This window comes from Neoarius graeffei, chromosome 11 (genome assembly GCF_027579695.1).
Source record: "Neoarius graeffei isolate fNeoGra1 chromosome 11, fNeoGra1.pri, whole genome shotgun sequence".
Lineage (NCBI taxonomy): Eukaryota > Metazoa > Chordata > Actinopteri > Siluriformes > Ariidae > Neoarius > Neoarius graeffei.
The window spans coordinates 72,103,100-72,117,807 of NC_083579.1; the positions used below are offsets into that span (position 1 = coordinate 72,103,100).

Below are 14,708 nucleotides of genomic sequence, written 5' to 3' on the forward strand. Positions count from 1 at the left end.
TGAAACTCTTCACTGGTTGTGGAGAATATTATGATGAGAACATTATGTTTATGTTGAATTAGGAAATAATGGCATCATATTGGCAGAGTGGTTTCATGTTGAGATAATATCAGCAGTTAGGCGTTTAATGTGACTTATGATGTGGTTCAACCAGTGGGTTGTATAGTTGATGAAAGGCAGGTTTTTGTTTTGAGGAGAGGACGTATGTGACACTGTGCATAAGAAGCTGCACAGAAGTACAGAGCAGTGTGCAGCACTTGGGTTGCTTTAGGGATGTGTAGAGAAGCTGATGATGCTCCATCTCCATCCACTGTAAAACTGCCTTCATAATCTTTCTCAACTTGTTTAGTACTGCTATAATAAACATATGCAATAAGTTTCAAACTGGTGTCACCATGTGTTTTCTGATACCACAATATTGTCTTGTAGTCTGTGATGCTGTGGTTGCAGGTTAGAGTTACACTCTTTTCAGGCAAACACAACACATCAGCAGGACCTTGATGGACATCTTTACAAAAGCAATAACCTAGATTGAAAAAAAGAGGGTTAAACACTGATTGATTTATCTTAGAATGTAGAATGGATGTATCATTGTAATACAATTTTATTGGATAGATAATTAATAACTCTAATATTACCTGAGATGCAGCTCACACAGATGATGAGTTTAAATGGAAATCTAATCATGTTGTTTGATTCAATCTTGTGAAAGAAAAAAAGAAATGATCTGCATTTCATCCAAAAGAGTAAAACGTGACACATGATCAGACCTCAGGGTGTCAGTAAGGAGACAGGATGTGACATCATTACATTGGTGAACACTATGATCACACCCATTACTCTGAAATTAGAAACCTGCAAACAATAAATAAATTAAACTACAGCACCATATAAGGGCCAGATGAATGAAATTCAATTTTGTAACTCTGCACGACATGGTCTTAGTTTTAAAAGTTTGTACACCTCGACTCAATCATAGGTTTTTCTGTATTTTGACTATTTTCTACATTTTAGAACAATACTGAAGACATCAAGACTATGAAATAACATCTGGAGTAAATATGGAATTATGTGGTAAACAAAAAAAGTGTTTGAAAAAAATATGTTTCAGATTTTATGTTCGTCAAAGTAGCCAGCGTTTACCTTGATGATGCTTTACACACTATTGGCGTTATCTTAACCAGGTTCATGAGGTAGTCACCTGGAATGTTTTTCAATTAACAGCTGTGCCTCGTCAAAAGTTAATTAGTGCAATTTCTTGCCTTCTTAATGTGTCTGAGATTAAACAGTAAATAATAAATAATAAAAGAACAATAAATTCAATAACTTTAGTAATCCATATTATGTCAAGATATGAAGTGCCTTTTTGAGTGATAAAAATCAAGAAAACTCACCGAATTAGATGGTGTATCCAGATTTTTGACTGATGATTGTGATGATTAGCAATAATGACTTTGTTTGGATTCATAATTGTTTACCATTTGCTTGATTATGTATGTTGTGCCTGGAGTCCAACAGTGTTGTGCAAGTTCACACTTTTTTTGAACTAGTTCAAGTTCAGTTCAAACATGTTAAAAGTGAACTGTTCACGTTCATAGTTCACAGTTTTAATTCTGAACTAGTTCAAAGTTCAGTTCATTTTACTTTTAGGTGGGATATGAAAATAAAGACTAAAATCATATGCTACATTCTAGCTCAAAACTACTCACATATTATAGATATTATATTCTATCACACAAAATGGAAGTTATTGTACATACTATATATGGAAAAAAGGACAAAATATTTTGATTTCTTCACTGACTCAACCACTGCTACCAAAACGTTACACGTGACTTCAAACAAATGCTTTCAGTTTCAACTAACAGTAACTTCTAATAAACGACAACTAGACTTCCTCATAAATGTGTGTGTTTCTAAAAAGATGACTGCCAATATGTATATACACTGAAGGAGTGCTATTTTAAGATCCATATCAACAGCATTGACCATATCAACCATATTGATCAGACAGAGGGATGCATGCTCAAGGGCTTTTTATTTCTCAAAATACAAAACAGGAAAACTTCAGATAGCCTCATTCTTCAGTACACATCTGTGTATGCACACAACAATCAAACTTCTAAAATTATTTGGCATTGTACTCATCTGTGTTCTCCGTGCCGCTACTTGAACTTTCACTGGCCATGTTGCTGTGAGTGTGCGCCGGCTGTGGTGTGCGCGCTGTCTGCTGCCTGTAGCTAGGGAACGCTGGGTTACGCCTACTCTGCTCTGCTGCATCATGGGTAACGTAGTATGGAGCCAAATCATAGAGCCATCCACTATCTCCGGCTTCACACTACGTTATCCATGATGCATTGCACACACGCGGCACCTCAGGGCAGTGAGTGACAACAACATCAGACTGACAGTGAAGTAGTAGAACGTAAAATATCTTGCAAGTAGACGTGCCACTCGATTCATCAGGTTTCATGTTTCGTTCATCTTCATGTTTGTCGTTCATGTCGCATAATTTGAACGAATTCACGTTCAAGTTCTTTCATTACAAAGTTGTTGCGTTCAGTTCAAAGTTCATGGAAAAACGAGCGTGTTCAGTGAACGCGTTCATGCACAACACTGGAGTCCAAAGTTGTTTGTGAAAAATGTGATTGTTCCATGAAATATTGACAGCTCATGATCAGTGTCAGCTTTTTCAGTGTGTATTTGAAGAAATGTTCATCTTTAGAAGGGGTGGCATGGTGGTGTAGTGGTTAGCACTGTTGCCTCTCAGCAAGAAGGTTCTGGGTTTGAGAGCAGTGGCCGACAGGGGCCTTTCTGTGTGTTGTTCGCATGTTCTACCTGTGTCTGTGTGGATTTCCTCCGAGTGCTCCCGTTTCCCCCCCAAGTCCAAAGACATGCAGGTTAGGCTAATTGATGGCTCTAAATTGACCGTGGGTGTGAATGTGCGTGTGAATGATTGGTTCTCAATCCCAGGAGAGGGATTGTGGCAGGAAGAGGATCCGGTGTAAAACTATACTCAAATTAATATGACGTGGATCCATAGGGTTCACATGGACCATCACCTGGCAATGCTATGGGACAAGGAGGAGAAAGAAGAAGAAGTTCATCTTAAGAAGAACAGCACAGCAAGTTTCTAATATCATAACCAAGACATGATGTTTCTCTTAAATGAACAACTGACATCACAAACTGTTATCATATTGACAGAGTAGTTTAATTTAGGAATAATATCAGCAGTTTGGTGATTATTGTGACTTGTGATGTGGTTAAACAGGTGTCTGAGTCTGTAGAGTTGATGAGAGACAGGTTTTTGTTTTGAGGAGAGGACGTGTGTGACACTGTGTGTAATAAGCTGCACAGAAGTACAGAGCAGTGTGCAGTGCTTGGGTAGCTTTGGGGATTTGTAGAGACGCTGATGACTGTCCATCTCCACTCACTGTAAAACTACCTTCATAATTTCCTTCATATTTTGGGTTGCTATAATAAACATATGCGATGAGTTTCAGGCCTGTGTCTCCATGTGTTTTCTGATACCACAGTATTGTGTAATAAGTTGGGATGCTGTGGTTACAGGTTAGAGTTACACTCTCTTCAGGCAAACACAACACATCAGCAGGACCTTGATGAACATCATTACAAATCAAAGAACCTGGAAAAAAATATTAAACACAGATTTATTCGTCAAGTATGTATTTCATATAGGAACAAAATTATCTGAGAGGAAGCACACACTGATGATGAATTTATAGAAAAATCTGATCATATTGATTGAAGCTGGAAAACGATAATCAGCAAGTTCTTATGGCCCGGTCACACCGCCCGAACTTTGCTGGAGCGTTCCTTGAACGGTAGGGAGGGGGGGCCGAATTTCGACAACGCTCGTCACCGCGCACAAAATGGGAAAAAAATCGAAAACACGGGCGTTGGCTTAGCGGTGCACCGCTGAAGCCGGTGTTGCTTTAGCGTTGGTTTAGCGGTAGCGAGCGGTAGCGAGCGTTGGTTTAGCGGTGACGCGAGCGTTGGTATAGCGGCGTTCTGCGCATGCGGGCTTTGGCTCGGTGGGGGTATAAAGTTGGTTTAGCACCAATCATAGCAAGTCTCTCAGCATCCATGGTGATACAGTTTTACTGTAACTTTGAGCAAATTCGATATAGATGAGGTCTGAACTCAATGGCAGCTCGATTCCAAATGAGCTCCTGGTCCATTTCTCCCCGTATTTATAGCCAAATTCTGGTCCCGCTCCGACACCTCTATACCAACGCCAAACCAAAGTTCATCGCCGCCATGGATAGCTGCTTCAACGCCCGACACCGTTCCAGCAACCCCGTGTCCACTCGTAAAACGCTTACAACCGCTCCACCAAAATTTGTGCAACGTTTAATCGCCGCCCGGGCAACGCTGGCGAAGCAGCGGTGGTCCAGCGTTCAAGATTTCTGCGTTGGCCTAGCGGACCCAAGCGTCCACGAACTTGCGTCTAGCGGTGCCAAACTTTGACTGGGCGTTGGTGGAGCGGGGGTGAACGTTGCCGGGGCGGAAAATTGCCCCCTCCTCACCGCTCGCAATATTTTGTGCAGCTCAAAACTTTCGGAGCGGTAGGAGGGCCCCTCGAGAAACATCAGCGGTGGCCGAGCGTATACGGCGTTGCTTTAACGGGGGCCAACTTTTGTTAAACGGTGGTGAACGGTTACGAGCGGTGATGAAATTTTTTCACTGCTCCAGGAACGCTCCAGCAAAGTTCGGGCGGTGTGACCGGGCCATTACACTTTGACACAGGATCTGGTATGACATGAGCAGTGGTGATACAGGATGTGATGTCATGATGTAGATAAACACAATGATCACACCCACTACTGTGAGTTACTTCAAATGTCATAAAGGAGAGCACTGTATCATGAATATTAATGAAATTAAGGAAAAACAGAAATTTATCAGTTTTTAAAATGCATATTGGAATTATTCTTTTTTCTGTGTAATTTTTTACAGCACAGACAGAACAAAGGAAACTGATCAGAAAAATAAGTGAATAAATAAATAAATATAACATGAGAGAACAGGAAAACATTTGTCCTGATCATGATCATGAATTCATAAAACAGATCTCAAACTTTTTTTAAACCATGGAGGAAAACCAAAGGACTGTCAGCCAAATGTAGAAGGTTATTCTGAGTCATTAGAAATAACAGCTCACATCCTCCACCCACTAAATAAATGAGTGAAACTCCAGCACCACCTACAGACCAGATAAATATCCACACATTGTGATCATTCTTTGTTCAGTGCTGGAGTGTTTTACAGTCTTCACTGCCTCCGTTGCATATTTGTCTTGAAATTCGTTACACTATCTCTTCAATAACTGGGTCTTACAGTTGTGCTTGAAAGTTTGTGAACACTTTAGAAATTTCTATATTTCTGCAAAAATAGGTCCTAAAACATCATGAGTTTCACAAAGTCTTAAGAGTAGATAAAGAGAACCCAGTTAAACTAATGAGACAAAAATATTATACTTGGTCACTTATTTATTGAGGAAAATGATTGAATATTACATACCTGTGAGTGGCAAAAGTATGTGAACCTTTGCTTTCAGTATCTGGTGTGACCCCCTTGTGCAGCAATAACTGCAACTAAACATTTCCGGTAACTGTTGATCAGTCCTGCACACCGGCTTGGAGGAATTTTAGCCCATTCCTCCGTACAGAACAGCTTCAACTCTGGGATGTTGGTGGGTTTCCTCACATGAACTGCTCGCTTCAGGTACTTCCACAACATTTCCATTGGATTAAGGTCAGGACTTTGACTTGGCCATTCCAAAACATTAACTTTATTCTTCTTTAACCATTCTTTGCTAGCAACGTACCACACATGCAGAGTAGCCTGGGGAGCATTTGCGGGTTCGGTGCCTTGCTCAAGGTCACTTCAGCCATTCCTGCTGGTCCAGGGAATTGAACCAGTGACCTTTTGGTCCCCAAACTGCTTCTGTAACCATTCGAGAAACACAAATTGTTTCTTTGGGCTCCAGTATATCTTTCTACCCCCAGCCTTATTTACATTTCCCACCATTTTGTACAATTAAACAAAGTGAAGTTGTTTGTGAAAAAAGTGATTATTCTGTGAAATACTGACGGCTCATGATCAGTGTCAGATTTTTCATGATGTATTTGAAGAAATGTTAATCTCAAGAAAAACAACACAACTTACGAATATCATAAACAAGACATGATGTTTCTGTTCAATGAAGAAGAAATGACATCACAGATTGTTATCATATTAACAGAGTGGTTTAATTTAGCAATAATATCAGCAGTTTGGTGATTATTGTGACTTGTGATGTGGTTAAACAGGTGTCTGAGTCTGTAGAGTTGGTTAGAGACAGGTTTTTGTTTTGAGGAGAGGACGTGTGTGACACTGTGTGTAATAAGCTGCACAGAAGTACAGAGCAGTGTGCAGCACTTGGGTTGCTTTGGGCATTTGTAGAGACGCTGATGACTGTCCATCTCCACTCACTGTAAAACTACCTTCATCAGTTCCTTCATATGTTGGGTTGCTATAATAAACATATGCGATGAGTTTCAGGCCTGTGTCTCCATGTGTTTTCTGATACCACAGTATTGTGTTATAATTTGGGATGCTGTGGTTACAGGTTAGAGTTACACTCTCTTCAGGCAAACACAACACATCAGCAGGACCTTGATGAACATCTTTACAAATCAAAGAACCTGGAAAAAAAATATGAAACACAAATTTATTCGTCAAGTCACATTAATACAGCATTATTTATGTGTTACACAGAGTACATAGTTGATATACTATATGTATTTCATATATGAACAAAATTACCTGAGAGGAAGCACACACTGATGATGAATTTATAGAAAAATCTGATCATATTGATTGATTGAAGCTGGAAAATGATAATCAGCAAGTTCTTACACTTTGACACAGGATCTGGTATGACATGAGCACTGGTGATACAGGACGTGATGTCATGATGTAGATGAACACAATGATCACACCCACTCCTGTGAGTTAATTGAAATGTCATAAAGGAAAGAACTGCATCATGAATATTAATGAAATTAAAGGGAAAAAACAGAAATTAATCAGTTTTTAGAGTGCATATTGTAATTAATCTTTTTTCCGTGTATTTTTTTTACAACACAAACAGAACAAAGGAATTTGATCAGAAAATAAATGAAAAATAAATCAAGAAATAAATGAATGAATGAAAAAATAAATCTCATTATCTCTAGCTGCTTTATCCTAACTAACTAACTAACTAACTAACTAACTAAATAAATAAATAAATAAATAAATATAACATGAGAGAACAGGGGTCGGCGTAGTGGTTTGCGCTGTCGCCTCACAGCAAGAAGGTCCCGGTTCGAGCCCCATGGCCGGCGAGGGCCTTTCTGTGCGGAGTTTGTATGTTCTCCCCGTGTCTGCGTGGGTTTCCTCCGGGTGCTCCGGTTTCGCCCACAGTCCAAAGACATGCAGGTTAGGTTAACTGGTGAATCTAAATTGACCGTAGGTGTGAATGTGAGTGTGAATGGTTGTCTGTGTCTATGTGTCAGCCCTGTCATGACCTGGCAACTTGTCCAGGGTGTACCCCGCCTTTCGCCCGTAGTCAGCTGGGATAGGCTCCAGCTCGCCTGCGACCCTGTAGAACAGGATAAAGCGGCTAGAGATAATGAGATGAGATGAGAGAACAGGAAAACATGTTCTGATCATGAATTTATCAAACAGATCTCAAACTTTTTTTTTTAACCATGGAGGAAAACCAAAAGACTGTAAGCCAAATGTTGAAGGTTCATCTCATCTCATTATCTCTAGCCGCTTTATCCTGTTCTACAGGGTCGCAGGCAAGCTGGAGCCTATCCCAGCTGACTACGGGCGAAAGGCGGGGTACACCCTGGACAACTCGCCAGGTCATCACCTGGATGTAGAAAGTTATTGTGAGTCATTAGAAACAACAGCTCACATCCTCCACCCATGAAATAAATGAGTGAAACTCCAGCACCACCTACAGACCAGATAAATATCCACACATTGTGATCATTCTTTGTTCAGTGCTGGAGTGAGTTTTACAGCCTTCACTGCCTCCGTTGCATATTTGTCTTGAAATTCATTACACTATCTCTTCAATAACCGGGACAGAGCTTGATAGTATTTTAGTCCTGAACAATTTGGACTACAATGGGGAGATGTTTCTGGTGGACGACAAGCTCTTCAGGAATTTGTTCAAGGAAAAAGGATAAAGTATAAAAGAGAATCAATTCAAACTGATAGTTTCATTCTGAAGCTATTAATAGATATTGGATGTTAGCTCTCCTATCGAATATCACATCCAGTCATCACTGATTTAAAGGCTTTTTAATGAAATGATCTGTTTTAAAAGTCTGTGAGGATCACAGAGGATTATTCCTGGCTTTCAGCTCGAATGCTGTTATTTAAGTGATCCAGTAACATGGTGGATCATCAGTTTACGTTCTGCACTTGTGACTGTAAAATTATAAACTCAAAACCTGACAGACAGAAAGCCATCATTTTGTCTTAAGACCAGTCCTTAACCCTTAACTGCTCAGTTCTGTGCTTAGACTGGTCTCTGCTTGACCTGTCATTTACTTGGATAAAAGAAAATGTGATGAATAATTACATTCACATTTATAAGTGTTACTTCATTATTAACGGTGTGTTTGAAGCTCCTAGTTTAGATCCCTATAATCACCTCTAATCATGTCAGTGTGGCTTTTCTGTGAAACACACTGGCAATGTGTCAATCCCAGGCCACAGGAGCAGGTGTTAATGAGGTGGTGAGAATATTTACACAGAGGTTTTTGTACGGAATAAAGCAGATATGCAGCACTGTGTAATACGCAGCACAGAAGTACACCGCACTGTCACTGGATAAAAGATTTTTGATGGTCAAAGAGACCTTTTTGTTTCCATCCCCAGCTATCTCCACTTTAAGCTGAAAATCATCTTCTACTTTTGGTGATGATGTTCCGTATTGATATCCAATTAAAGTCAGTTCCTGGTCTTGACTGTTTCTGTACCAGTTGATTTGATTATAATTTGGTACACTGTGCTCACAGTGAATCGTAACAGATTTTTCATTTATGCCGAAGAGATCAGGAGGATCCTGGACGACAAGATGACTCTGAGAAAACCCTGCAATGAGAGAAAATTGATTGATTGGGATAAAATAAAATGAAATTAATATAACAGTGATTAAACAAAACAACAACAGCAGAACATTATACCTCTGGGACATATCATTAAAACCCATATAATACTGGCAGCTCGGATCATGTTGAACGTCTGAATGTGTGATTTAATCTGATCTGATATTGCACTAAAGTGTCGGATGCAGTCAACCATGTGATCAGGTTTCCTCCAACACTTTAACAGCACAGCGCCCACATATGAGGAAAAGAAGAAATGCGTCCCTGTTGAGAAGTGTAGAAATTAGGCCAAAGTGGAAAAAGACAGTGTCATTGTTTGCATTTTCAAATTTAATAACACATGTCAGGGTCTGATGCTGATTACAGATTATCAGAGAAGAGAAATATTCCTTTTCCAGATGGTGGTTCCAACAATGGATTAAAATGGGTTATTGCACTTTTGTGACAAAGAACTCTAGAACTGATATACTGTAGATGAGTGAGGTTGGCCAACATATTTCTCAGAAATTGAAAGATATCTCCTTTTGAATCAAAAGTAAAAACACGTAACGTTTTGCGTTAATCAAAATCAGTGTAAGAGTTCAAAAGGCATCGATTTATGTCAATCACAATTGCGATCACAGGCCTCATTTCATTTTCTGAATGTCACAGTTAATAAATGTCAAGAACCAAATTACAGAACCAATAATCATGTCTGTGATGTAGTCTACTGGTGGTTGTTGAACATGGAGTTTGAAAGCCGACAGCAGGTGTAAGATTTGTGCTGCTCTGAAGGAGGAGGTTTTTGTCAGAGAGCACAGAGTCCTGCAGCACTGTGTCTAATCTCACTGCACACAAATAAACTGCACTGTCATCTGGCTCCAGATTTTTAATGGTAAGTTTCCCTTTATTGCTTCCATCTCCCGCTAACTCGATTTTGGCTTTCAGGGAATCTTCAGGATACGGAAAATTCATATTTAAATATCCAAGAAACTGTAATTGTTTGTTTTCAGTTTGTTTGTACCACAGCATAACCTGATGGTTTTTTAAGGAGTGAGAACAGAACAGATCTGTAGATTTCTGTTTCTCTGTAATTATATCAGGAGGAGTCTGGGAAACATCGTTGGCTGCAGTAGACCTTCCTGTATGAAAAGATTAATTCAGAAATTATTGTGTAGATATCTGAAATAATCACTGTTTTCTCTCTGTATCATACAGCATGTTTGCTACTATTACATTAAATTGTGAAAGTTCCATGTTTACCGATATCACGAATGAATAATGCAGTTAAAGTAATGAGGACGATGTTCATCTTGGCTCTTCATCTGAATCAAAGGCAGCGTGTGGAGCTTCTGAGAGGCTCTCACAGAGTTTCATCCCTGTCTTAAGGGGCAAAGCGCCCCCATATGGGAGAGGGTGAAACTGCATCGCTGAAAAACAAATGCTTGGACAGAAGGTGGGATTGGCTCTGATGAACTTCTGACAAAGTAAATCTAGTAGTATTTAGATGTACAATGCAAAATCCCTATTACTCTTTTGCTCTCTACTATTACTGTCCTAAATAATACTTTAAATAATTCAAAAAAAATGCCAGTTTTATGAGTTTTAATATTGTAAAAGCATGTGTAATCTCATCTCATTATCTGTAGCCGCTTTATCCTGTTCTACAGGGTCGCAGGCAAGCTGGAGCCTATCCCAGCTGACTACGGGCGAAAGGCGGGGTACACCCTGGACAAGTCACCAGGTCATCACAGGGCTGACACATAGACACAGACAACCACTCACACTCACAATCAAACCTACGGTCAATTTAGAGTCACCAGTTAACCTAACCTGCATGTCTTTGGACTGTTGGAGAAACCGGAGCACCCAGAGGAAACCCACACGGACACGGGGAGAACATGAACACTCCGCACAGAAAGGCCCTCGCTGGCCACGCGGCTCGAACCCGGACATTCTTATTGTGAGGTGACAGCGCTAACCACTACACCACCATGCCGCCCAGCATCTATAATAATAACAATAATAATAATTATAATAATAATTGTAAATCCACTATCATGTAAAAAATGCAACTGAACTGCTGTACAATTTCATTAAAAAGACAACAAAAGAGATGATAAATTAATTCAGCAAATAATACAATCAATAGCATCAAACAAATCAACATTTATATGTAAGTAAATAATAAATAACATAAGCACACATTTATTTTTTCTTACATGCACCTTTTAGGAATGAAGAGTTGAAAAAAAATGATTTATGTTGCTGGATCTATTTCCAAATATATAATTAATTCTATTGTGTGACATGTTCATATCACATTACATTAATGGCATTTAGCAGAGGCTCTTCTCCAGAGCAACGTACAACACACACAGAGTAACCTGGGGAGCATTTGCGGGTTCGGTGCCTTGCTTAAGGCCACTTCTGCCATTTCTGCTGGTCCAGGGAATCGAACCAGTGACCTTTTGGTCCCCAAACTGCTTCTCTAACCATTAGAGAAACACAGATTGTTTCTTTGGGCTCAGGTATTTCTTTCTATCCCCAGCCTTATTTACATTTTCCTCCATTTTGTACAATTAAACAATTTGAAGTTGTTTGAGAAAAAAGTGATTATTCTGTGAAATATTGTCAGCTCGTGATCAGTGTCAGCATTTTCATGAAGTATTTTAAGAAATGCTCATCTCATAAAGAACAACACAGCAACTTACTAATATCATAAACTAATATCATGATGTTTCTGTTCAGTGAAGAAGAAATGACATCACAGACTGTTATCATATTAACAGAGTGGCTTAATTTAGCAAAAATATCAGCAGTTTGGTGATTATTGTGACTTGTGATGTGGTTAAACAGGTGTCTGAGTCTGTAGAGTTGATTAGAGACAGGTTTTTGTTTTGAGGAGAGGCCATGTGTGACACTGTGTGTAATAAGCTGCACAGAAGTACAGAGCAGTGTGCAGCGCTTGGGTAGCTTTGGGGATTTGTAGAGACGCTGATGACTCTCCATCTCCACTCACTGTAAAACTACCTTCATTATTTCCTTCATATGTTGGATTGCGATAATTCACATATGCGATGAGTTTCAGGCCTGTGTCTCCATGTGTTTTCTGATACCACAGTATTGTGTCATAATTTGGGATGCTGTGGTTACAGGTTAGAGTTACACTCTCTTCAGGCAAACACAACACATCAGCAGGACCTTGATGAACATCTTTACAAATCAAAGAACCTGGAAAAAAATATTAAATACAGATTTTTTCATCAAGTCACATTAATACAGCATTATTTATGTGTTACACAGAGTACATAGTTGATATACTGTATGTATTTCATATCGGAACAAAATTACCTGAGAGGAAGCACACACTGATGATGAATTTATAGAAAAATCTGATCATATTCATTGATCGAGGCTGGAAAATAATGATCAGCAAGTTCTTACACTTTGACACAGGTTCTGTAATGACATGAGCAGTAGTGATACAGGATGTAATGTCATGATGTAGATAAACACAATGATCACACCCACTACTGTGAATTATTTGAAATGTCATAAAGGAGAGCCCTGCATCATGAATATACATAGAGTTAAGAACAAAAAAACAGAAATTAATCAGTTTTGAGAATGCATATTTTAATTCATCTTTTTTCCGTGTAATTTTTTACAGCACAGTCAGAACAAAGGAAACTGATCAGAAATAAATAAATAAATAAATAAATAAATAAAACAAAAGAGAACAGGAAAAAACATGTCCGATCATGATCATGAATTTATAAAACAGATCTCAAACTTTTTTTTAAACCATGGAGGAAAGCCAAAAGACTGTCAGCCAAATGTAGAAGGTTATTGTGAGTCATTAGAAATAACAGCTCACATCCTCCACCCACTAAATAAATGAGTGAAACTCCAGCACCACCTACAGACCAGATAAATATCCACACATTGTGATCATTCTTTGTTCAGTGCTGGAGTGAGTTTTACAGTCTTCACTGCCTCCATTGCATATTTGTCTTGAAATTCATTACACTATCTCTTCATTAACCGGGTCTTAGCTTGATAGTATTTTAGCTCCTCAACTATTTGGACTACAGTGAGGAGATGTTTCTGGTGGACGACAAGCTCTTCAGGAATTTCTTCAAGGAAAACGGTTAAAGTATAAAAGAGAATCACTTCACCCTGATCGTGTCGTTATGAAGCTATTGATAGATGTTGGATTTTAGCTCTCCTATCGAATATCACATCCAGTCATCACCGTATGTCTGGCTCCAGCCAGCGTAGAGAGAACCCTCTCCAGGATCAACCCACCTAAGGCATCTGGACCAGACAACATACCTGGTCGTGTTTTGAAGGGCTGTGCCATGGAGTTCAAGGATGTCCTCGCTGACATCTTAAACATCTCCCTGAACCAAGTTGTTGTCCCCATGTGTTTCAAAGCTACAACCATAATACCAGTGCCAAAGAAGTCCCTCCCATCCAGCTATAATGAATATCTGCCCACAGCACTGAATTCCATCATCATGAAGTGCTTTGAGCGACTGGTCATGCAGAACATCAAGTCCATTCTCCCTCCCTCTCATGACCCATTCCAGTTTGCATATAGGTCAAACAGGTCCATAGATGACACTATCTCCGCTGCTCTCCACCCAGCCCTCACTCACCTGGACTCAAAGAACACCTATGTGCGAATGCTGTTCTTGAATTACAGTTCAGCATTTAACACAATCATTCCCCAGCAGCTAATACAAAAATTCGGACATTTGGGACTCAACACCTCCCTTTGTAACTGGGTGCTGGACTTTCTTACAGCGAGGCCACAGAACGTTTGGCTTGGCAATAACACCTCCAGGACCATCATGCTGAGCACAGGGGCCCCACAAGGGTGTGTGCTCAGCCTGCTGCTCTTCACCCTGCTGACCCATGAATGTGTACCAATCTACAGCATCAACCACATCAAGTTTGTGGATGACACAACTGTGGTGGGCCTCATCACTAACAATGATGAAGCCAACTACAGGAATGAGGTGAGCCAACTGGTCCAGTGGAGGAAAGACAACAATCTCTTCCTGGATGAGGGGAAGACCAAAGAGATTGTAGTCGACTACAGAAGAGGTCACTCACAGCATCCCCCTCTGACCATCGATGATGCTGCAGTGGAGAGGGTGAGCAGCACCAAATTCCTAGGGGTGCACATCGCTGAGGACCTCTCTTGGTCCAACAACACCGCATTGCTGGACAAGAAGGCTCAAACTCGCCTCTACTTCCTCCGCAAACTGAGGAGTGCATGAGTCCCACCCCCCCATCATGTGCTCATTCTCCAGGGGCACCATTGAGAGTGTCCTCACTGGCTGCATCACTGCATGGTACAGAGGCTGCAGTGCCTCCTGCCAGAAGACTCTGCAACGCATAGTGAACACGGCCAGTAAGATCATTGGTACCCCTCAGCCCTCCCTTACGGACATCTATCACTCCCATCTCACCCGCAGAGTCATCAGCATCGCTGGTGACACCTCCCACTCTTCACACTCACTCTTCAACCTCCTGCCC

The 14,708-nt window shown here is 40.2% G+C and overlaps 1 gene segment (V, D, J or C); it reads right to left on the reverse strand.

Moving 5' to 3' along the window:
* Nucleotides 1-12,039: 12,039 nt before the first annotated feature.
* LOC132893701 (T cell receptor beta variable 13-like) lies at nt 12,040-12,561 on the reverse strand. The segment is given in 2 exon segments: nt 12,040-12,392; nt 12,513-12,561. Coding segments are annotated over 2 exon segments (402 nt in total).
* Nucleotides 12,562-14,708: the final 2,147 nt, after the last annotated feature.